Genomic DNA, 26028 nt, shown 5'->3' with positions numbered 1-26028 from the left:
CATTGTGCTCTTTCCTCCAAAAGAGGCTTTCAAACTACAAAGTTAAACAGAAGAACAGGAAACCTATTCAGGTCTCCTACAACAACAGCTTTTTTTTTTTAATCCCTGCAAGAGTACCACGGTGTTAAGTGAAATGGTCATAGCCTTTGATCTACAGCTGGTAAAACATAATTTATTCACTTAAACTAAATAATTTACCTACAGGGAAGCTTTATTTGTAATAGATACTAGGGACTGAAGCTTATAACTCAGCCAGAAACATATTCTGTAGTGTAATTACAGTAAATGGCAGCTTTAGTTTTTCCTTCTTTCTTACAGGATGCAGAAGAAAACAGCATGGGGACACACACACACACATAAAATAGATTAGGGGTTTGAGATGGATTTTACTTTCCCTTGACCAACTAAATCAAATTGCATACAATTTTTAAGAGAAGGGACTACTACAGTTAGGGTTGTAAGAGTTCGTCTGTAAATAAAATAACTTTTGTAGCACAAAAGGAAATTTCATTGACTTTTCTGTCCATATGTGAAACTGTTTTATCATATCAAACAAACTCCTAATACGGCAGTTTCCTCATCAGACAATGTGTTTCCCTGCTGATTTCAGCTGAGTACTTTAAATTTACTGCTTTACAAAGTGATCATTTTTATTTTCTGTGTATATAAGGCATTTTTCTAGGACAGTGTCTATTCTGTAATTTTCCTGCGCTCAAGAAACTAAGCAAAATTTCCTATTTTATCTTCATTGAGAATAGTTACCTGTGGACACACACGTTAAAACCGTTCTCTTACTTCATGTACACTCACTGGTAGTCAGACAAAAAAAACAAATGCCAGCATAATGAAACATTCCATTCTTGTTTGAAGCTGTAGAAATCAGCGTTTTAAAACTAAAGTTATTTTTAAAATAAAATTTTCACCTTTTGCTTTTCTAGAATAACTGTTACTCACAAATTAAAATTATTCATCTCCTACTGAATGTACAAAGATTTGGTGAACAGTGAAGTGTTAATACTGCCACACCTGGCCTGATTTCATTTCTTTAGAATGGCAGACACTCTAACTTCTTCTGTATTTCACATTTACAGAATAAAACCAGAAAGACAGGAGAACTATTGGAATTAGAACTGCAATGGTTTCAGTTTAAAAGAAGTAAAATGTATAGTAAGACACATGTGAGATACCATGCATAATGTATAAATAGTCCACATACAAAATGAATACCAACAGTCTTCAACTTTAAATCTTTATACTATTTTCTTACAAATAAACAAAATTTGAAAAGAACAACCAATCTTTCTTAAAAAGAAGTAAAATTAATTTAGCATCAGCGATACATCACAATGTTAAGCATATGTTAGACAATGAATAAGATAATGCTTCCAGATTAAAGAACCGTGAAAAGCTTGATTTTATCTTGGATACTGGGTAAAAAAAAATATTTTAGTGGTTATATTTAATTTCAGTTTTAAAAAGTTATCAAAAGTCTTATTCAAGCATATTGCATCTTTCCATACATGCATACATTTTTCCTCTTTTCCACTCAGGGGTTTTCTATAGCATTCTTACTTTCTAATTAATTTAATAAAACAAACAAACAAAAAAAAAACTAACACTGTATTAACAGTTAGCAAGTGATAAACAAAGGAAGAGATGTAAAATAATTTCCATTCATCTGTCTGGTGACTGTGAAACATCTGATATTTCTAATTAGATCTAATATTTCAGGGTAATTAATGCACCCCTGTAGCTGAACTCCCATGGGTTTCATCTGCAACTGCAGTCATTTAGTTTGGAGGTGAAACAGACCCAAGAATCATAAGCATGGACCCCTGGAAACAGGGACTGGCAGCATTTCACAGGTGCTACGCAATACAGTGAATGATTCATTTATTTATCACTAATATCCTCTCTGATTCAAAATTAGTGGATATTTCAAGGGTACCAAAGGCTACTAACCAGATGGCCTTAGGGATGTGTCTGCTGATCCTTGCTGTTGGAAGAGGGTGCTGAGGATGGTTGCAGCTTCAAACCAGCTAAAGAGGCTCCTTATCCTCTCTCAGTTTGCAATAAGGGTGAAATGTCTGATCCCATACTTATTCTGCTGGGAAACTCCCACGTTACTTATCTGAGTCTGAGGATTGCACACAGTGTCTGAGCCACAACCAGCACTTCAGTGAACATAGGATGCTCACAGTCTCTTTTCATGGTGCCATATTTGTCCCTGCTGACTCAAAAGACAAGTTTTCTATGATGTTGGTTCACATGGCAACCTTGCCACGACATTCAGGGCAAACCTGTGCTATGGGTAAAGTTTACAAGCTACTGAGAACTGGTAGGTCTGCCCTTAGTCCTATCCTTGCTCATCAACAAATTGCAAATAAATTATATCACAAAAACAAAATACTAAATAAGAAATATCAATATCCATAGTGATGTGCACTCTCTCTCTCTCTCTCTCTCTCTCTCCTGCATTGCCTTAATATGATGGTCCTTTCAGTTCATGCAGAGCATGGCATGTGTTTTACCCAAAATACCTGAAGTTGCATTTACAGAGAATATTGGTCGTGCAAAGTAAACGTGTGGGAGGAAGAGGGAAGCAAAAATGCATAGAAAACTACTTATAAAAATATTTAGCATGCACTGACCTACCCAACATACAAGTTCAAAGGGCTCCTGAAGTATTTGCAAAATCTAAATCACTGCTCACAAACTATGTCTGCACAGATTCAAAAACCAAAAGTACACTTTGCTTTTTCAGGAAAGATACCTTGCAATGAAGAACACACTCTGTATTGCAAAAGTGCTTAACCACGTATTAACCAAACATTTGCTTTCCAAACACCGCTGTGCAGAGAGAGCGAGCAGCTATTTGAACTAAATGCACATTGCCAAGATTTTGGTGCCTCATTGCATAAAACATTCAACATTAAGAAATTATGGATATGTGCAATAAGTAAAACATTGGTTTGTGGCAATTTTTCTCTTTCTAAAGCACCTATTGTTTCTTTTTGTTTATTGATCTTCTAATAAAAGGCAAACACCAGCTTGCCCAGGGCAGCGCACAGAAGATTTAAACTTCAGCAGGATTTTCAGCTATCACGCAAAGCACTCAGCTGCACTTCTGCCAGACTCGTGACAGCACAGCCTTCAGCTCGCTTTGCCCGTGTCCCACAGCTCCAAATGTGGAGCAGGACTCATGCTGCAGAGCCAAGAGGAAGTGAATGAAATCCCCTCCACACCCATGGTGCTGCCTGTGCCAGCCCCACTGCACAGTGGTGGAAATGACAAGTCTATCCGCTGCATAAATTATTTCAGGTCTAAATGGGAATGTGATACCAAATGGAGGCAGAGCCAAAATGAGCAGGAGAGACCTGAGGACACCTTAGCTGTAAATTAAGTTTGGTCTTAACTCTGTAAAGAAATTCTCTGTTTCAGCTTTGAACACTTCTCACACAGGCTGCTCACTTACAAACTCATTGTGCAAGCATTTAGCTTAAGCACTAATTCAGTATTCATTATCTCTGCAAAACATTCTCAGTTAAATTTGTCCATAATGCTCATAAATATTTGGTAATTGGCAGCAAAGTGTTTACATAAAGGCATACAGATATCCACATGTTCCACAATAGTCCTGACTAAAAGAAAGTGCTGACAATCTGAAGCACGCTGACATTAGGTGATTATTTCAAAACATATTTTCTCCCTCTCTCTGCAATTTTGCTATTCTAGCTGGAGCACGAACAGATCATCACTTCAAACTACTTTTCATTTCCTTCTGTTGCCAGCATACAACACTATCACAGAAAGTAAAAGACACATTTAGATGTTCCAGTCAGTGGCAGATGAGGAGGGAATAATATTTCCCTCAATTTCAGCAACCAACATTGTAAATTACTGTCATTTTGTCAAAGACAAATTAGCTGCAATACAGAGGAAAAGCACACAACTACCAGTGGTTCAATCTGGAGTGCCACTGCACTTCAATGTCTGTATTCCTATGCAAACCCTTCTGTCCTTCAAGACCCATTCCTAATTTAAAACCATCCTAGTGACTGTTAGCTGGGATGAGACCACTCATCCTTAGTTCTTCCATTTGAAACAGCTCCCAGTATACCCTGACTGGACATGTCCATCTTTCTCTCCACAGCATTAGGCATGATAGATAAAAACCAACATCTAACCTTTCTCATCACCACCTGCCTGAAAATCCCATTGGTTTAGAGGCAAGACCACATGGACACTGCTGGAAGCAGGCTCCAGCCATCAGAGGCATGTGTACAATACCTGCCCTCAGCCCCGTTGTGATTTCCATTAAAACTGGCCAAAGGAAACATCCTGATTCATCCCTGTTGCACTTCATTCAACTCAACAGTGTCAATTAAAACAGAAGTGGAATAGAAATCAGTGGCAAACTAAATCTCCCAATGCTGTTAGTTGTTCTTCTAATTTTTCTGTAATGGAGCCTATAACACAATCTCTGGGTGAAAAATGTCCCACATCCATGTGGGAGGGGAGAGAACTAGTTCCCTGCACTGCTTGATGCCATCTGCTCAATGGCTGGATGTGTGGCCACCAAAAGACCTTTCTCAGGTGCAGGAGGCAACTGTGGTAGTGTTTCACCAGTGTGGGAGGCCCCTACCTTGTCTTAGCATTGGAAAATCCAGGATTGCTGAGGTCCAAAGTGGGCAAAAAGGAGCTGAAGTGCTGCAGGGTGGCTGGGTGCCAGGTGTGAGCTGCAGCGGGCTGGTCAGACCTGGCACAGGGCTCCTGCTCCACCAGCCACAGGCTCCCTTCTGTTTCACGTGCCAATCGCTATTGGGAGATCTCACATGGTTCACTCATGAACAAACCCAACAAAAACAAAATAGAACACAAAACCAGACTGTTAAGCATGCATCCTAGAGAGTATTTTGGATACTAATTGCAATGCTGATTGCTCTCCAGATTAAAACAAAGACTGGCTCACATTCTGCTGCTGGTGGGTTTACCGCTGCACTGCTCCCAGCTACCACTGTACTGCAGGAGGCTGGGATGTGCCAAGAAAAACACTGACAACAGTCTCACAACTCAAGGGCTCAAGCAGCACAGGCCATAAAATATCTTCTATCAGATGTTCCTTTTCTTTGAATCCCTAGGTTAAGTGGCATGAGAAAAGTTAGCTGAAATTAATTTAGTTGAAAAGAAAATAAGCACAAGGGGTGATAGGAAATGAGTAACATGAAAACTGAATACAAACAGTTGGATAAATAAGGTTCATCCTGAATGGAGGGAGATGACTTCTAAGAGGGTCCTATGTCAGTGCTGAGCCAGCCCATACCATGACACAATGGCAGGTTTCAGAGGCATAAGGATTCTACATGGAAATTCTCCAAGCAGGGAGAAATTTTCTTCTCACTTGCAGTTCACAATAAGGACATACGTGAGATACCAAATCTAACAGTAATGATGAAACCTCAGGCAAAGGCTGCTTCCTTCTATTCCATAATACTTCTTTATTTGTCAGCACCTCTTAGTCTGTAGTGACATTTTTGCAAAGTATCTAGACTACTATAGCATGCTGTTAGAAACGGCAGAGTAATAATCACACATTTTCCAGCTTTTGCTTTCAAAGTGGTGAAAATTAGTAATTTTCTTGTTAAGTTATCAAAAATAACCCTGTTCTACTTCAGACTTCATTTCCCTTTAATCTCATTGGGTTGCTGACTGCACATATACTGCAGTTGTTAGCAGAAAGTTAAATTTACCTATTTGATTTACATCCTGAGAGTCATGATCTCTTATTTTTCTCCCTAGTTTCATCTAAGGCTCACCTGGACACCTTACTAAGCCCTTTTGTTTGTTTAACCACTAGTGCCACATAAAAAAGATTACAAGCTGCCATCATGCGATTTGGGAATTCTCCCACCATGAATGTGCAGCCAATACAACACTCCTGTGGCAGAGGCTGGAAGAGAAGCATCAGAATGAAAACAGGCATACTGTTGTGCACTGCTAACATTTGCTAGATTGATTGACCATCTTCCACAGCTCTCTCTCTTGAAAATCTAAGTCTCAAGCAAAATAGAATAGAACAGAACAGCTCAGTTGGAGGGGTCTAACAGTGATCTTCTCATCCAGCGTTCTGACCACTTCTGGACTGACCAAAAGTTAAAGCATCTTACTAAATTAATTGTCCTGATGCCTCTGATTGTCTGACAAGGCCAAAGTTCTCAGACACTCCTCACAGGACATACTGTCTAGCCAGCTTTGTTGCCCTCTTCCAGAAAAGGACTTTAGCATCCTTCTTAAATTGTGGGGCCCACAACTGCATATAGTGCTGAAGGTGAGGCTGCACCAACAATGCACGCAGAGGGAAATATTGGCTACACCACAGTCTCCCAGTTTTCTACTGAAACCACTGATTTTAATTATTGCCATTGTTCTGCCATAGACTACCATAAGCTCTACCTTAAAATAACCCATTTATTTGGCTGGTTTCAGACCTTTGGCTGATCATACTAACAAGAAGAATCATCTTCTTTTGCTCAAAAAAACTCAAAGAGCCATCAATATTGTGAAAACATGAACAAAACTGAAGCAGCTAAGTTAGAGCCTGTACCATTCTCAATGACTGAGGAATGGGAATGGCATGAAAAGCCTCCCTCACTCGTTCTGTTGAAACTGTATTCTGCAGATCACCAACATTACCAGAAGTCCTATAGTGGGGCTGCAGTTGAAGTCCTGGTCTACGAGCATGATTTTACAAAGGAGTGTAGCAGTATTTGTGTTATTTCTGATTCAGCAACTGCTCTCCAGAGGTCCTCTCCAAGCACCTTCACCTGGAATTCAGCCTTCAACAAAGTCGATACAAAATGTAAAAAAATCATAATGATATTGTGATTAACAAAGTTGTATTTTGACTCACATGGAATCCTACCGCAGTTTCCAAAAAAACCTAAAAAAACACCCAAGGCATAACAGAAATAAAATAAGATTGACTAAGAGGATGTTTCAGAGACTTAATTAAAAATTAATAGAGATTTTTGTCTTTCGAAGTTTTATCATCTCTCAGACAGTAAAGACAAGGATAAAGTTCTTTGCTCACTCCTTTTGTCATGGAAAGAGAGAGCCAGATGATCAGCTGATACCAATTATAAATTATTGGTCAAGATTACAGAAGGAAATGAAATATGGGGGCTGACTGATCCAATTTCTAGCAGTACTGAACTGGAGCAGATGTGAGCATCGAGCCCTGCAACTCTTTCCTCCCACATGTCATTTTCTCCTCTGAATGGTAGCCCATGAAGGGAAAACTTGGCTTCTCAGTAAGTTCCCGTAATTCATCTAGGTTCCACAATAACAGCACATATTCCTTTATGTTCTGACAGTTTGCAGAGACCACAGAAGTCCCCAGTGAACTTGGGGTGTTAACCTCCATTCCACTTTTCTCATCATATCCATATGGAAATGAATATTTACTGGCTGCTTGGAGAGTCAGTACAGAGCATTCACTCATGTCAAAAAAATGGGAAAACCCTATACTGTGGCACTGTCTTCCAGGGATAGATTAATTTTTCAACACAAATGCTATAGAAAGACAGAAAGACAGAAAGAAAGCTCACTATTTTTCTCCATTTTTTTCTGATTAACTCTTGACCACTTTACACTACTATTTCACATTAGCTCACCATTTGCCCAGAAAATCTAATATTAATCTTCCTGTGTAGTATAAAGTTTGCTAAAATTTTCTGTTCACTCAGCTACTTTCTTTGGAAATGTAGAAAAGCCCTTCCTATACCTGATTCTATTTCTCTAAACTTTCTAGTCACTTTGAACATCTCCAGAGCACTCAAAAAGGAGTATTTCACCACTCTTTAAATACATCTTAGGATTTATGCACAGTGCAGGGTTGTAGCAACTAGTGTACCACAATGAATGTCATTTAATGCACAGCTAATAGATATTTTACTTTTAAAAAATCAGTTTTGTACTTTAAAAACCCCACTTTGTTAGCCAAAAGAAAATTATGAAATGAATGTGCAAAACCACTATGACAGAATCCACAGATGTATTCTTTCAACTTTTAATTATATCAGGCTTTTTCATTATATCTTTGTACGAATTTTTATCCTTGTTTTTTGCATTTGTGTGCTTTATCCTCTTCACTGATGAGTTTTTAATTTAAAAGTTACAGCTGACTTGATTGCTCATTCACAACTGCATCTGCTGCAATGAATCTTTTGGTTGTGCAATCACTTGCCAATGTCATCACATAGCAGCGGGATGCAGTTGGATGGCAAACACACACATACTCTAAAGCTACAGGAAGGCTGTAAAATAATTAAAACTAACCAAAGTAGATTTCTACATGCTAAATCAGAAAGAAAGAAATGATATGACACAGTAGTGGCAGTGGGAGGGAAGGGAATAAGATACACCAGACACAGAAGATGACAGATATGCTGCTGTTTGCAGAGCAGTGTGGAACAAATATAAAATCTGCACTGCTGTTCCCACCCTAGCAGCTTGGCTGCCTGCACTGTACAGAACCAGATCTCAAGATCTGTGATCTCACTGTACAGAATCAGATCTCTAAGGCTCTTGATCCATTGTCACAGTGCAGAAAACAGGGCAGCATGCTGGAGACAAGGTAGCTTAAAGCCATTCACCTTGTAGACTGAGATGGAGTTAAACTATGAGTGTTGCAGAAGAGTCCTTCACAGCTCAAATATCACTTTGATATTTTCAAAAGCTTTACTGGAGATGCAAAATTTTCCTAAATGTTCACCTTCTGCAGCTATGTGACCATGACAGTCACCAACATCTCCTTACAAAGACACACACATCCATTTACAGCCCTTACAGCTATGAAGAAAAGCTGTGAAATGTGAAGCAACTTCACAATTAAGGGTTAGAAGTCAGAATAAAAGTAATAATAATTTTAAATCAATCTACTTTGAATCTATTTGTGATTACTCATGGCATCCAATTTTTACTTGTTTTTTACTTCAAGTTAGACAAAAGCAGAAAAGCCATAAAAATATTATAGGAAATCTGTCTTTGTAGAAGGCAATATAGCAAAGAAAAGAAAAAAAAATATTTTTGGTTTCTTACTAAGCAACATTACATACTGAAATATATATATCTTTGGTATGTTCAATAGAACCTATCTATTACCAAACACCTTCTTACAGGCAGTGTAAAGCTTTAATTTCTGTTTTAGTTCAAATTTTAAGAGCAATTTTAAGACTGGAAGGATGAGACAAGGTCATATTAATTCCTATTTTGTCCTGGCCTATCAAATGATTCATATTCCCAAAAGCTATCCACAGTGGCAAAGTGGTTTTATAAAAGTATTTGGCTTGGCTTCTAAATACACCTTTTCACAACTGTTACAGAAAGACTATGGTGTATGTTAGGAAACGTCAGCCATGCTGATAAATAAATGAGTTTCAGGTTTCGGGTTTGTTGGATGAACTGCCCCAAATCCATTAAAAAAAAAAAAAAAAGAAGAAAAGGAAAAAGAGTGAGGAACCTTGTTATTCATAAAGCATCTTGTAATTAATAGCATTACTGTGCTTCTCATCTTCTCATCTACACACAGCTGAATTTTAGATATATCACAGGCACATCTCACGATTAAGAGATTCATCTGCCTCCAGGATGTTTGCACACCAGCTCTCTTTGTGGATGCACAGGAGGCTGGACAGGAAGCAGGACTGTCCTGCTTGTACAACTAAGTGGCTCCTTGAACTTCAGCCTGTACAGGCAGAGGATTAAAACCTGGTCATCACAGAACTGCGCTTTACTTGCATAACAATATGATTTTCCTCTGGACTACCCGGTGTAACATGCACCTTGGATTTTTAATACTTGAATTCTCTCTAAGTTAGAGTTAAGAATTCTCTAAATTTTACAGAATTTACTATATTCCCTAAAAACTAGTTTATTTATACCACTAACAATGAATTTTTGTTTTCATTCCATAATGTTTACTCATGTGAGACATATCTTTGAAATCTACTGAGTTGCTTATATAATTAAGGACTGTGTGTTCAGACATCTAGAAAATTCACATTGCTGCTTCCTACGTTGTTTAAAAAGAAGATGTCAAAGTAGCTGCAATCTGCCCAGAGGAAATTCCTTTCTTGGCATATTACTGTGAGAATAGCATGAATTCTATAATTATTTTAGGTAGAGATTGTTTACATTACCATTAAGGCAACTACTTAAATGTAAAGATGGGGGCTTAAAACTCAAAAAAATGTCTTAAATCTGTTCAAAACAAATGAAGTTACTTTACTGAATGTTTACATCTTTTGTGATAGTTTTATCACTTTTCTTATTAAGGACAGCTTGGAGAAAATCCCACAAGTAAGGAAGCAATTATGGGTCTAAGTGTTTTTAGCCATGTGGTGATCATCTCCTATAAAAAAAGTCTCTTTTGGTGAATTATTTTTTACAGTCTCACAGGTATTCTACACAAAGGCTACAAAACCATCACTAGCAATATATTCAGAAATGTTCTATGACATGGTTGCTGGGAAGAAATGTGTTTATTTTGCAAAAACTAGGATAGTATATTGCAAAACTTATGAAAAAGACATCTGTCAAAATCATATTTTCTTCTAGCTTAAGTTTAAAAAGGAAGGAGAGGGAGAGGGAGAGGGAGAGGGAGAGGGAGAGGGAGAGGGAGAGGGAGAGGGAGAGGGAGAGGGAGAGGGAGAGGGAGAGGGAGAGGGAGAGGGAGGAGAGGGAGAGGGAGAGGGAGAGGGAGAGGGAGAGGGAGAGGGAGAGGGAGAGGGAGAGGGAGAGGGAGAGGAGAGGGAGAGGGAGAGGGAGAGGGAGAGGGAGAGGGAGAGGGAGAGGAGAGGAGAGGAGAGGAGAGGAGAGGAGAGGAGAGGAGAGGAGGAGGAGAGGAGAGAGAGGAGAGGAGAGGAGAGGAGAGGAGAGGAGAGGAGAGGAGAGGAGAGGAGAGGAGAGGAGAGGAGAGGAGAGGAGAGGAGAGGAGAGGAGAGGTTTGAACTGGAAGGAACCTACAATGATCATCTCATCCAACTGCTCAACCACCAAAATTTAAAATATGTTATTAAGGGCAATGTCCAAATGACTCTGACAGGCTGACAGTCACTGCAAATCTTGGGGCATCAACTCCTCTCTAAGAAGCCTGTTCCAGAGTATGACCATTGCCTTGGTAAAGAAATGCTTCCTAATGTCCAGTCCAAACCTCCCTTAATGGATGCAGCTTTGAACTATTCCCAGAATTTCTTCATGGGCTACTACAGCATGCCTGATACACAGCAACACTGAAACAAAAGTCAACATTGGAATAAATTGGAATACAGTCCAAGGTAAGTTAGAATGGTTTAAAACCAGGTTTAAATTGTTTCTATGTCACTATTTAATATGGACTAAAATATTTCAATTGACACAGTGTTGGTGAAAAAAAAGCTACTTCAGTTTTCTTCATATCTTTTTAAACAATGGATTTTTTTTCTTAGCAAATATAATTCAATTTTTGTTTTGGCTTTCTCTGTAACTCAGACTCTTATTTCAAAGTCTTGCTTTATGTCAGAGCAGCGAAGAAAACTCAATTTAAGATAGAACCTCAGGCATGCAGAATATATCAAATAAAACTGAAAACACATTTCTTCCCCATTTCCTACACTATAAACAAAACAAATACTTCAGCATACACATGAACAAATTCCACAGTCCTGGCCACCACGAAGTAACAAAAAGAGAGAAGCTTTGAGAATTAAATTAAAGTCCCCCTGTCTTCCCAGAACACAGCACCCCATGCTGCCCTTTGTCTGTACACAAATGTGTGGAACTGGTTCTGTCTGTTGGCTCCTTATGTTACATTTATCTGCTATAGTATTCAAATAGCACATGTAACTCTAGAATATTTGAAACTGCAGAATAAATTCACATTCATTAACTCCTACAACAGTCTGATGGGCATCATACATTAAGAAAAGAAAGTATAAACTATCACTATCAATTATCCAATTTCTCTGATTTGAAGCAATTCTGGGATGCTGGTATGCTGTGGAAGACAATCCTGCCAACGTAAAGGGACATGCTTGGGCACTGAAAAATTCAGCACTTGCTTAAGTGCTTTGTGGGACAGGTGACCAAAACAACTCTACAGACTAATATAGCTTTTTTTTTTTTTTTCCAAAATGGTGAAAGATGTGCCTGGCAGAGCTTTCCCACATCCCTTTGATTGCACCACTGCACCCATTTTGTCTTCTCAAATTATTCAATATTGTGATTTGCATTTGAACTGCCCTGTTTTCTTTAAAGTAACCCCTCAAGGATCAGACCATACAGCCTCATGCAGCCCCTGACTGAGGAAATGCTCCCAAAATGATGCCAATGGGAGCCTTGCCCAAGAAAGGACTATAGGATTCAGTGGTACGTGAAGAAAGGGCTTGAAATTATGGAGTGTGGTATCAGGATAAGATTTTATATTTCAAGCTTATATTTATTGTTTACACTAAATCACCAAAAAGTGTGGGGAGAAGAGGGGCATGTCACTTTGGAAAACCATTTGGTACTTTGATTTCCAAGCCAGAACTTTGCATAATGAATGTTTATAGAATCTAGTGATACTCTCTTCTTTCTGTTTATTCCTGTCACCCAGAGACACTCTGGCCAAGCACCAACCAAATACCCAAGCAAGCACAGGGAGAGAAAACAGCTCACTAGTAGGCTCATAATTAGCAACCTAAAGCTGCAAGGAGACACTTGGGAAGTGCCTCTGATGTGTCTGGATTCCAGTGCTCACCGCAGGTCACGAGTGCTTTTGGAAATTGAGTTCTCAGTCTCTGCAAGGGGTAGGGAAGATACACACAGCATTTCTGGCTAGACTAAGCAGGGGCATATGTGGAGCAGCTGCAAAAGCAGATCTGTCTGCTCTCAGAGACCAGTGTAGGAACAAAAGCTCATCTCCCAGCGATGACAGCTAATGTGCTCCTGGGTTAACTGTGTCTCCCTACCTGTGGCAAGCAGGGCTGCTGAGTTTACTTTGCTTTGAATAAAAACAATGCAGTGTCCTCCTTATCACCCTGTGCTTAGGAGAGTAGTTGAAGGAGCTACTGAGGTACATATATGATCTGAAATCTATCTTAATAGGAGACAAGCTTCATATCCAAGTTCTACCCTTGATATAGAAATCTTTAGGTCTTTTTCCTTCAAAGTCTAACCCTCTTCCTGCTCTTACCTACTTACCCTTTCCTTTCAGTGTGAGAGCTAGCAATCTCCAACTACCCTTTCATTCTTCAGAAACAGTAAAAGGATTCCAAAAAGCATAACAAGCCCACAACTCAATGCACAATATTTTACTAACAGGAGTAGCTCTTGCTGCCAGTCACCCTCAGCATTACTTTAGAACCGAATCTGGGATGCTGCTGTTGCACTTTTGACACAGATGTTGCTGCTGTAGTAAGTAGAGTGCAAAGAGGTCTCAGCAGCATTATGCAGGGAGGAAGTCATCTACTTTTGCATATATATATATATATAGATAGATATATATGTAACTTCTAAATAATAGTAAGTTTTTGCATACCATGAAAATAACAACAATTTTAGAATCAGGTTGAAGCCATCAACCAAACAAAACTTTTATCTTTGATATGGAAAACTTTTATTTTTATAATTTCATTTTACTACAAAATTGGTGCTCAAAAGTTCCTTTCTCTATCATTGAAACAACTATTTACTATGAAACACATACTTATTGAAGGTTGCCAAAAGTGTAATAACCACACATCTGTTATTCTTCAAATACATATTTTCTAAAACATTTGATATTTGCTTCACATGTAATAACAGTCATTAAATCTTTCTTAAGTCTGTTTTGTGGAACCATAATGTAAAGCATTACACACAGGAGAAGCACCATGGGAACATATGCTAAAAGGGACTAGAAGGGCTGTTAGTGGCTGAGTAACTCACTAGTCACATTACAAACTTCCACTCAGAAAAGCATAGTAAGAGGAATGCTGGAAGTCTGGAAACCCTTCAGGATGAAGAGTTTTAAGAGGTCCAACATCATTCATTTAAAGTTTTAAAATGGTTAGATAATTTATAGGTCAACAAATATGTAAAAACAGAAGACATTCCTCACTACTGAAACTACTACACAAAGACATAAACTTCATAATCTGGTAGCTGAAGTTAGAGAAATTTAGTTGTTTAAAAAAGGCCTTCTTTTGGTTTTAATTTTCCACAATGGCGCAACATTTCCCCAGTGCTGGTGGTGGCTCTTTGCAGGTTCTGCACTGCAAGCCTCACCCCAGCCATGAGCTGGAAAGACACTACTGATTGCATTACAGGAGAAGACCAGCTTTCTGGCTGAACCGATCCTCTTTCCTTTTGAATTTTAACAGGCTTTGTGCATTAAGCTCTCTTTAATTGCCAGAATAGCCAGGAAATAAGCACAGTCACTGTTAATTGTTCATAACTATTCCACTTGAGATTTCGAGTGAATCTCCCAGCAACAGGACATGAGGAAATGGCCTCAAGCTGTGCCAGGGGACATTCAAGATGGACATCAGGAAGAATTTCTTCACAGAAAGGGTGGTTAAGCATTGGAACAGGCTGCCCATGGAAGCAGTGGAGTCATCATCCCTGGAAGTGTTCCAGAAACAACTGGATGTGGCACTTAATGCTATGACTTAGTTGACAAGGTGGTTTTTGTTTAAAGGATGGACTCTATGATCTAGGAGATCTTTTCAAACCTTATTGATTCCATGATCCTATGATTTTCACTGGGTCCTGAATGTGACTAAAAAAATCTTAAGTCATTGAGGTTAACAATGTCTTCTAAACTAAAAAAGCCAAATTTTTGGTCATGTTTGGAACAAAGAAAGCTGACTGCCTTCCAGACATTTTTATGCCTATGTGGGTGCCATTGTAATATGCACCAGTAATGAACAATAATCCCCATGTTAACAGTTGCAAAAAAGTAATTCCATTTTTCCATAAGTCTACTTGCCTTGGCTTACTGAAGATTACTAAACCATTAAGGTGGCAGCTTTCTTGACATGGAAGCACCACTTGTACTTACCATTTAAAACCATGTTATAGGACAGCAAAATACAAAACAATATTTTTCCTAAATCTCAAAATTGATCCTCAGTGGTCTTCAGAAAATAGAGGCAGAAACTGAAGTCTAGGTCATGCTGGACAAAGGTGGTGACTACAACAGTAGGTTACAATTAGCTTGTTTGTAATTTCTCAAAAGACAATCAATAACATAAAGACCTTCATTTATATCTATCAAACCCACATATACTCCTTTTAATTGAAAAGCTCTTAACTCCAGTCATTTCCTGGATATAAAGCTACTTTACTCGAGATCCAGCATTTTTAATTTCCCTTGCATTGAAAAGCAGCATCCTCAGCTCACAAGTAATGCTTACATAAAAGCCTCGCAGTCGGATCTCTTGGTGCCACAATGTTTTTCAGGATATGAAGACAAGAGTAATGTAAACACTCTACTATTACAGAATAAACACCATGTAGCCATAAAGCAGTGAAGACATCACCTGTAAATTATATGGGATTAATTTCCTGCAATGTAAACTGACTGTCTGTATCTCGTGTTCCTCATTCCACTCTAAAACAGTTTGTTGAGAACAGTTTATATGGATCTTCCAGTTTTAAAGCAAGGATAACTCCTCCTTAGGAATTGCTTTGTGTCTCTCCTTTTCTATATCCAAAAATCTTGCTTCCTCCCTCTTGAATGAGAATGTCCTTGCTCAAACAACACATTTAAATGCAATTGATATTTCACTGCTGACTCAGGTGTGCCTAAGTCAAAAGCTTGCAGAGAATAGAATTTTAAATAGGCTGACATGCTTCTGCTGCTTCTTTCCCTAGAGTTTATATAAATAACACAAGAACAGCTGTATGGAACAGAGCTAACACAGATGTAGCCCACTAACCTGTATCTATTGGTGGCCAAAAAGGGATTCCTACTGAAGAGAAGGAGATTAGGGAAAGGATGTAGCAATACATCCACAGAATAATCTCTCGGCTTTGTAGATCTGCAAACCTGGGATTTCTACTTCTGTGACTGCAATTGAAGTGTAATTCCAGCATCCAGGTATTACATATAGGAATGTGTTTGCTTTGGAAACTGTTCTTTAAGGTACAAAATATACTGATTGTATGAAATAACAGACAATGTGATATTAAGAAAACATTGTTACAAAGGAGTTAACACTGAAATTCTCATATATGTTACTCATTAAAGTTTTAGTAAAACAGTTTGAGAAGTTGTGGATACCCCACACCTTGTGTTATAGGCCAGGCTGGATGGGGCTCTGAACAACCCATGGCAGCAGGGTAGGAATTGGATGATCTTTAAGGTACCTTCCAACCCAAGCCATTCTATGATTCTGTGACAGGAATATAATATATTCCTGTCATAAAAAATCTTGTATTAAAAATACATGTATGAAAATGGATAATGCAATTTTTAAAACCCCAAATATTAATCGCTATATCTGTACTAAAGACTTTATCTTCCTTTTTTTCTCCTGCCAGTTCTCTGAAAAAGCTGGTAAGAGAACACATTTGATTCTATGACTATGGCAAGCAAAGCACATTCAAATCTTCACCTCATCTGTGCTAACTAATGTGCTGCTTCAAATAAAGTTATCCCAGGGTGACAATCAATCTCAAGGTGCAGAAGTGCTGTTTGAAAGCCTTTCTGCTTTTCAAACTAGAGTGGCAATAATGGGATCTGCACAGAAATCCCTTCTGCATATTTGCCTTCTCTCAGGAAGGCTTCTCAGCTCTAATTTAGCCTATCAAGAATTCTTCATCTTTCATGTGGTACACACCTTGCATATACACAGCTAGCATGAATTCTCCTTCTAGTTTTGAAACATCTGAGAAGTTGGAAATTGCCACCACAGAACTTCTAATGAACTCAGCTAAAAAGATGCTGACCCTTTTCCACTTTCACTTTCAAAGCACAGACACAGAGCATCAATTCATTCTAGAGCTCCTCAAAACTTTCTTTTTCTTTTTTTTTTTTTTTTCATTCTAACAGAGACAAGCAGCAGCAACAGGTCCTAATTCATAATTTGGGTGGTGAAAGAATCAATAGTTTATTGTATTGCTCTGCAGACATCTGTGGTATCACACTGAACTAAATGCTCATCAGGAACTTGATTGGTAATAATTGGAAAATTTGAAGTAATTCGGAAAATGAAAAAAAATCCTACCTGTTAAAAAAAACCCTTTGAGGACATCAAACTTAGCAACTGAGAGTGTTTAATTTTCAACTATATCCAAAACTTCAAGAAAAGAGCAGATTATTCTGATTACCATTTGTAGAAGAATAAAGGTGACATTGAGCATCTGAATTCTTCTTTACTTTACATCACTCTTTACTGGACTTGACCTAGTTTAATTTACAAGACAGACATGTGTTTCTGGTATGATGACCTTGTGGCTAAGTTTGTCTTCAAGGAGTTCTTGCACTTGAGGAATGCTGCATATTGAATTTTCCTCTGATGCTGAACAGCTCTCTGCCAGCTTTGCTCCTTTTTCAACTTCATTTACTTTTGTCAACTCATATGTCAGAGATTAGAAGTTTCATGGAAAAAACAACATGATGAAAGCAATATTTTCATTCATAAGTAAGACTTGTGTCCCTTTTTTTAATACTAGCATGCTGTATAGTCACCAGCAAACAACATGACGACCCAAGTTCATATGATGATGAATAAATTGCTTCAGATTGACTGGGGAAAGAGAAGAGGAAACAAACAGAAAAGCTGAACACATATGTGAATGACACTGCATTACTTCCACTCTGAATTTGAGGTCATTGATACATTCAATTAACTAAAATAAATAACTTTGCAAATTTGCTTGTGCAGTTTTTCATTCTTAATTTTTTTCACTGTAAGGAAATAAATTTATGACTTACCTTTCAAAACCAATCTGCCGTAATGTTTTCTCCCATGTAGAACCTGTACAAAGAGGAGAAAAAACAAACACCTTCAGTAAAGAACCCTTTTTGTATGAACACTCCTTCCCTATCCTTGTGCAGTTGGGATCTGTATATTAAGGAGATTTTTCTACCCCTAGAGAAGTACTTGTAAACATCACGTTTTCCCCAGAGTGGAGAGCTGTTGAGAGAGGTTACCACCAGGTGACATGACAGTGAGAGGGGTATCAGCCTATACCACTCTACACTGCAGAGCAGCTGGAGCTCACTGCAATTCCAAGGGTGGTCTCCTCCTCTGCTAAGGCAATGTGATCTGGAAGTGCTGAGCTGGCATCTCACATCATGCACTCTTCACATTTCAGCTTTTCACTTTACTGTAGTGTTTGCCTGATTCTTGCTGAAAGCTTTACAACTCCTTCTGAAATCCAGCCCTTTTATTTTTAAGCAAAAGCATGAACATCTATTCCTTCTTAGTTGTTCAGCCCTTCATATTCATACAAACAGCTGTAAAGGACTCTTTCTCAAAATGATCAAGGACTCAGCCCCACAAACTACTCAAATGGGCAGATGCATTCAAAGAATTCAAATTTTACCTAGATTTTCTCCAAAATAACCTCGCCACACACACACTGTGAGCACTAGGTGTTCAGTTTTCAGCTCTTGGTAGGTTTTTTTGGTTTTGCCAGTCCCTACTTTTTTTTTATTCCAACTACTATGAGGTCATTATAAACACATGGTACTAAGAGCACAAATATCTCAAGTCATGCAGGTCTGCTTGGCAAATGTTTAGGAGGACATGAAGCTGTGTCATAGTTTGCTCTCTGTGCTTTTAGGCCCCTGTGAGAAATGCAATAGGGCTGCATGCCATGCAAGCAACTACAGTTCTTTTTGAATGGCTCATCTCAATCATTCATTGAATTCTCAAAATCAGAGAAATTACAGTAATTCCTGTTGCCGATGCATTCCTTCACCCAAAGGGAAACATAAATTAGGAACAAAAAGATGCTCTGTGAGTGACATTAAGCAGCACTTTTAACTGCCCCCATTAAGAGCAAAGCAGGCAGGGATTTCAGACCCATATCCAGGAAAGCACACAGCAGAAAGAGATTTCAGAAGCAAGGTGGAGAAGGCTCTACCTTCACTATATGGGGGAAAAAAAAGAAGTAAAATTGTGTTCTGGAGTAACAGAGCAATGTTGATTGTTTGATGAGTAGTGCTTCTACTATGGCACCTATATTTGCTTGAGGTGGGGCAAGACTTCAGCATGCCCAACTACATAAGACAATGCCTCTCATCACAATGAGTTAATATTTTATGAAAATAAGTCCTCTAAAGTCATCTCTAAAGCAGGATACCAAATACCCTCACACATTTATTTTAAATAAATGTGAAAAACTAAAACAACGTCTACCACAATGAACCATGAATTATTGAGATAAAGACAGACCAACTCCATTAATGTATCCCCCAAAGCCATTACCTTCTGCTTATCTCTGGATTGTAACTGGGTTCACACAGCATCTATGAATCAAGTCATTGTTAAAAAGATGACTGTGCCGCTCCACAGGGAAGTGCAGGGCAGACACAAGCAATTCTCCATAAATTTTATGCAATCCTGCTGGCTCTGGAATAGTACCCAATGGTATTTGAATTCTGAAGATTTGAAGAGTGTTGAAGAAAAGAAATCTCAACAGCACTTCCTAAAGCAAAGATCAGTACTGGCATCTTTAGTCCAAGTTTCTATGCCTTCCACTGTTATGTATAATTGTGTATAAATTTTTCACCCCATGACTGGCTACACTTCATTTGTAATATATAGAGAGAGTTCTACTGAAAAGACAAGGGTGGGGGGGAGGGGGGGAAGAGAAAGAGAGAAAGGAAAAAAGCTATAGGGGAAAGGGAATTGGGTCTCCATTGGTTTGAAATAATCTTTTGGCTGTAGCTGGTCACTCTTTGAAATACTCTTTGAAATACTCTTTGAAATGCATCTGATTCCTCTGAAGCAAAGCCTGCCAAGAACACAACTAACATTTCATATTAATAAAACAAATCTTTTTTATGGAGTCTTATTTTAAAATGTTTATGATCTAAACATTGTGTTTTAAGACTTGCCAATTCCATTCACAATATTATCAGCTTCTACACCACATTAAGAGCCAACAGTAAGTACCCTGAGGTAACAGAAGCACTGAAAAGAATAGCACTATTAAAAGTCTAGAAAACCTACTATTTGATTTAAACCTTACCCATTGCTTCCAAAATATAAAACAGGATTTAAGTCACATAATTCTCATTAAAATCAGAAAAGGAGTTAATCAAGAATTAAAGACTTGATCCTGCTCCCAAGGAAATCAATTGGAATTTGGCTATTCAATTCAGTCATTCTCTCTGCATGGTCTGGGGAAAATACTCACCTGTTGACTTTCAGAATCAATCACCTACTACACTTGAGTTACTAAGTTAATGTGGCTTCCTTTTGCTCTCTCTTTTTTTTTTTTTTTACTACCATAACAAAAATACCATAACTGCTTATAAGAATGCCTTAATCTAGTACCCACATAATTGAGCTTTTTTTTTTCCAAATGTTTACTGCAGAGTGCCTGACCATTCTCATTTATTCAAAAAATTCCGTTTCACATTAACAGCTCTAGCTTTAAATTCTTCAAAGAGATGAAGCATAATGCACTACCAGAATTTCTGCTCACATTTAACAGGAACAATGGTAACATGCAGACCATGCTCACATGTGCACTCGATGAAATCCTAGCATAAGAATGAGAGAATAAGAATATGAGATTTAATAAGATAAAATCCATAACATCTTCCTTAAGTGAAAAGTTGCCTTCTTTGACAGGTAGGCTTTCATTCACATGGTAGTTTCCATACTTAGTTTGGCTTGGTTACAACTCTGTGCTTACTATGAACTCACACACCACTGCTAGGTTGTTCACCTTTACAAAACATGAAGGTGCCCTGCTGCTGAAGGGTACTGGTGAGCATAGGGAAAACACAATAACATATTCACAGGATCCCAGAATCAGGGAATATGAGGCCAGAAAGGACCTCAAGGATCATCTGGTCCAACCTTAGACAAAAGCACAGGCTAGACAAGATGTCCCAGCATCCTGTCTAGCTGGGTGTTAAAAGTGACCAATGTTGGGGAAGAATACTGGGAATACTGTTGGGAAAGAACATCTCAATTTGTAATGGTTAGAATATTCCTATCAATTTCAAATCTTTGATCTTAAGCCTGTGACACTTACTAGTGTTCTCCAAACCATGAAAAAAAAAAAAAAAAAGAAAAGAAAAAGAGAATTAAAAAAAAAAAAAAAAAAAGGGAAAAATCCCTTCCACGCATTCAAGAGATACAAGACAGAGATACAGAGTACTCCATAAATGGAAAGAAACACTTTGCTAAACTTTTCCATTGCAGGTGCCACCTTCTCAAACAACAGAGAACAGGGCAGAAGTTTGCAGAGTCCAGCCCAGCCAGACTAGTTGGGGGACCTGAGTTTTTTGAATGCACACCTTAAAGCTCTCAAACAATTGGATGAACATATTGGCTTGTTCTTCTACAGCTTCTTTTTCAGTAGAGACACACATACTATACCAATCACTTGAGGGTTTGCAGTCTATTTTCAATGGATTGGGAAACATTGCTCTGCTGTATATTCTCCTTTATCACCTCAGTACTTACTAACAAGTAACTAACAAATGTTCACAACTGCAGTTGATAAAAACTGCCATATTTGGAACACATTCGTTTCAGCAGCTTCATATATTTTTAACAGCCTTTACTGTTGCTTGTTCCCAGTAGCAAGTTTCTATCTTCTTCCAAAAAAAAAACCAAAAACAACCTAGACTTGACTAGAGAAATGTAGGTGGTATAGGGAAGTACTTTTTCCTACTTGCTGCAGAGTACCATAAAGATACTGTGAATATTTACTTACCTGTATATCATCTGTCTAACAGTTAGTTACGTGCAACAGGACTCTTACAGACATAATAATTTTTCTCACGTGAAGGGCATCAGACAGTGCTACCTTGTAATTTAGCATCCATCTGTCTATTGTGAGAAATAAAGTTCTCTTACACTTCCTCTTCCCTTCATTCAAATTGTTTAGCTGGCACCCTGCACTCATCACTTTGTAATTTTATCACCAGTCTATCATCTGGGATAATGACAACACTTGCTTTCAGCATGAGATCTCCACTCTGCTGTGTTCATGCTGATGTTTTAATTCAGAACTGGGGAGTATTTCTTGGGCAGATCTCTTACCACGCTTTGGTCTGCACTACAGAGAGAACTTTGAGTGCACGAACTGGATTCCTCTCACATGAAACTAAAGCACAGCCCAAGGACTCAACTGCTGTGTTTCAGCCACCAGCTGTTTTTTCTGTCTGCATGACCAGAGCTAATCCACACTCAAAACATACCAAAACATGGCAGCCAAGGACTCTGTACCAAATGCTTCACTGCCATCACACCATGCTGCTTGCTGAGACAGATGCAGCTCTCTCCACCGCTCCCTGTGCCTGTCCTGGAGTGTTCCCAGAAAAGCTTCCCAGTTACAGTCACTCTGAGAGATAAAAGGACAGGTCAGGATGCTCACCCTTAAGAATGTTTTCTGAGCTGTGTCCTATCCACTGCAGTGGAAAGCAGGAGCCTTTCTATAGATCTAGTGTACAAACAGAGTAGGATTGGGCACTCAGCACTGTCACACTCTCTACAAAGTCCCAGGGTGCCAAATGTGTAAGGCAAGACAGTAGATTATTTCATTTTTAAAGCAACTCCTCAAGGAGAAAAAGCAAGGGAAAATCTGGGCTGCTACAGTTCACTGTGCATGCTGAAGAGACTAAAACCACCAATAAAATAGAACCTTAGGGCCAGTGGTCCAGGTTTCTGTCTAGATGAAGAAAGTGAAGGCTGACATACCAGAAAAGAGTCATATCAAGAAGAAAGATCAGATGTTGCAAGTCTTTCCTTGCCTTGCACTCATACCAGCTTTCAACAGATTTTTACTGAATAAAGAGCATAAATTTGAACCCTCCAAAATGTCATGGGAAAGATTTACTGTGTATTTTCTCCTCTCAGGAAAATAATAAATTACTATCGTGAGATACAAAAATTGCTTTCCAATAAAAAAGAAATCTTGACTCATTCCATGTTAACCGGAAAAACAATCATCATCAAAAATGCTTGCTCTTCTCTAAGGAGATGTTAATGAGTGGGAACTTTTACTAATAAAATGAGCAGAGGAGGAATATAGAGCAAAGTGCAACAGCACTGACACTACATTTGTGTGTGTGCACATATGTATATTGCTTTAAGGTGAGCATTAAGGAGACAATGGCTATGGTAAAGTGATTAGTAGCTGCATGTGAAGTCACCTCTTCCAGCCTATGGCTGTGGCTTCCCTGGGAGCACTGGGGGTCCAGGTATGTGTCAGCAGAGCTCTCACAGAAAAGTGGGGACCCCAAAAGCAGCTGCTTCACAGGCCTAATCCATTGGGGAGTTTTTTTAGTATTTTGATTAGCACTCAGAACTGGGGTCTGGGGGAGCATTGTTTTTTTAAATTTCCCATATAACTTAAGATAGACAGCACCATGTGAAACAGCCCTTAGTGAACCTAAGGGGTTCACTGGGATATAATTGATCCAGCATCTTGTTGGAGGCAGGGGCAGATTCCAGATCACTTTGCTTGATGGTAAAACCTGTGTCTCTGTGCCTGATGCAAAGTCTATAGAACTAACTGGAAACACTTGCATTGAGTTAATGGGCTTTGATAGTTTGCTGAAATAAATAGCAATGAGTATTTTCTGCATTTTTTTTTCTCCCATAACAGATTTGTTTAAAATGATGCACAGGTAGCAAAACATTTAAATTGGCTGAATTGCTTCACATATTTTTTTAAAATCAGCTTTTGCACAAGGATGACAGGTTCCATAATTTTTGTAAGATTCAAGACTTCTTTTATCTGTTAGATATATCAGAAACAACTTACAGGCCATCTTCCCCTGCAATACACACAGGCTTAAAACCACTCTTATTTTAACCTCATTTAATTTCAAATTTATTTTCTCAATGAGGCAGCAAAACAGCAAAACCCAAAGCATGAGAATATCCTTGGGGAATGTACTCCAGATGAAACCCGAGACAGCTAGCTAATGGAAAGGGCTTTTTTGCTTTTGTTCAATATTTTATTTATCTATTTGTTTGCTGTAATGGTTGGTTAGTGGGTTTTAACCCAAATTTCCAAGGATACTTCAGCTTTGAATTCATTCTGCCATCTTTTACTTTTCTTTTTGAAATAGAACCACTTCCCTTTTCCCCATCACTGTAGATCACTTCAAAAATGGATTAAGGGCAAGGAAACAATGTGCAGAGCAGAACAGTGCAGGTTACCAGCACAGAGTCCCACTAAGGGAATAGAGGGTAACAAGTCAGATGGTCCTTAGATATAGTAAATCTCTTATTCTTCTCTAGAGCAGGAAACAGTGTCAGGGCTCTGGGAAGCAGCTTCGAAGGAAGCCTACTCTTCCTGCTGCTGCCATGGGGGATTGCCAACCTTAAGCCAGAGAGTCACAGAGTTTAAGAGGATCAAAGTTGACTCCAGGCCTTCTGAAAAGGACAAATAATAATTCAATGAGTCCTTTTTCAAATACAGAAGACTGGCTTTGCTTTCATTTTCAAAGAAAACTGTACTAAGTTTTATTTTTCATAAGCCTGAAGAAAATAGGATTTTTCTCCATTTTTACTGGCAGAAAAATTCTCACATCTCCTATCCCAAGCAACACTGCTCTGTCTGCTAAGGAGTATCTTAGAGGCAAGGTCTTGACTTCAGAGTGTAAGTGATGGGCATCCTTCCAACATCTAGAGCTACCCTCTGCTTGCTTTTATTCTAACATAATATACGGTAACAAATAATAACATCCACGTAGTTTCCTGCAGCACTGAATGTGTGCACTGTATCAGCACAAGGAATTTGCTTTTTATTGTCTCATTTTCTCTTTTTGTCTTATCTGAAGGAGGGGAAGTGGGCACATAGTTCCTCGTGGATATTTCAGCACAGACACACAGGAAGGGGGAAATAAACAAGTGTGCCTGCAGTAGCACATCCATATACAAAAAATTATGGATGACATAAGAATAGGAAACTAGGAAATCTTGCACAGAAACAGGAGGGACATTATGACAACAAATCCCAGCATTCTAGTAGTGGCATCTTTGATCCCATTAACATACTCCACAGCACGTAAACCATGATTTTTCTTTGAAATTACTATCTGGGTTTTTTTAAAACTTTTTTTTTCCATAGTTACTAAAGAACCATTTCATTCACATTATTGCCCTCAGAGATTAAAGAAATTTTTGCATAGTACGATGAAGACAGCAATTTGTTGTTAGGCAAAAGGTCCTGCCCACATTCTCAGCTTTCAAAAACGAAACAAAACCAAACGCACACAAAAAATTGTTTCATTAAAATGACACAAAGATCTGAAGTCCTGTGTGAAGGATGATATCCAGAATAAACTTCAGAAAATAGTCTTGAGATGTGTACAAACTTAGCACACCTCCTTCCACAGAAGCAGAAAGCAGCACTTTCAAACCCTCCTTCTGTCTGCATGCCATTAAGAGAAGGCAGCTGTGACTGCATCAGGCTGCAAGGCATTCAGGGCGTGGAAACTGGCTCACTCCCAGAGATCCCTTCAGAGAAGCAATATGGATGCAGAAGGACATGCTCCTCTGGGCACTAGTGTGAAGCAGGCACACAAACTCAAACAATCAGGATTGGGCAATGATAGCAACAGATGCTATTTTTCCCCCATAGAAAATATGAAGATGCCTTATCTAGTTCAGCTGACAAGTATAAATATAACAAAGGGGTTTTTTTGGTTTAATTTTCTTTCTCTTTGCAGAGCTTACAATTCTGTGATTTCACTTAGATTTTCACAAAGCTCTAGTCTCTGAGCTCGAAAGAGCAATGCTCTTCTGCTTTCCAGCTCCCATTCCTCTCATTCAGAAGAGAGCTGTTTGTGCAGCTGTAAAGGTGCTCAGCAGATCA

The 26028-nt window shown here is 38.7% G+C and overlaps 1 protein-coding gene across 1 annotated transcript in view; it reads right to left on the bottom strand.

Moving 5' to 3' along the window:
• Positions 1-26028, bottom strand: part of PIEZO2 (piezo type mechanosensitive ion channel component 2) — a 284392-nt gene that overhangs the window by 136199 nt on the left and 122165 nt on the right. The window contains exon 4 of the mRNA XM_079302124.1: positions 17942-17984. Within this exon, the coding sequence (XP_079158250.1) occupies positions 17942-17984 (43 nt within the window). The remainder of the gene's footprint in view (positions 1-17941; positions 17985-26028) is intronic.

Source organism: Erithacus rubecula, assembly GCF_903797595.1.
Source record: "Erithacus rubecula genome assembly, chromosome: 3".
NCBI lineage: Eukaryota > Metazoa > Chordata > Aves > Passeriformes > Muscicapidae > Erithacus > Erithacus rubecula.
This window is presented reverse-complemented; position numbering and strand designations above follow the sequence as displayed.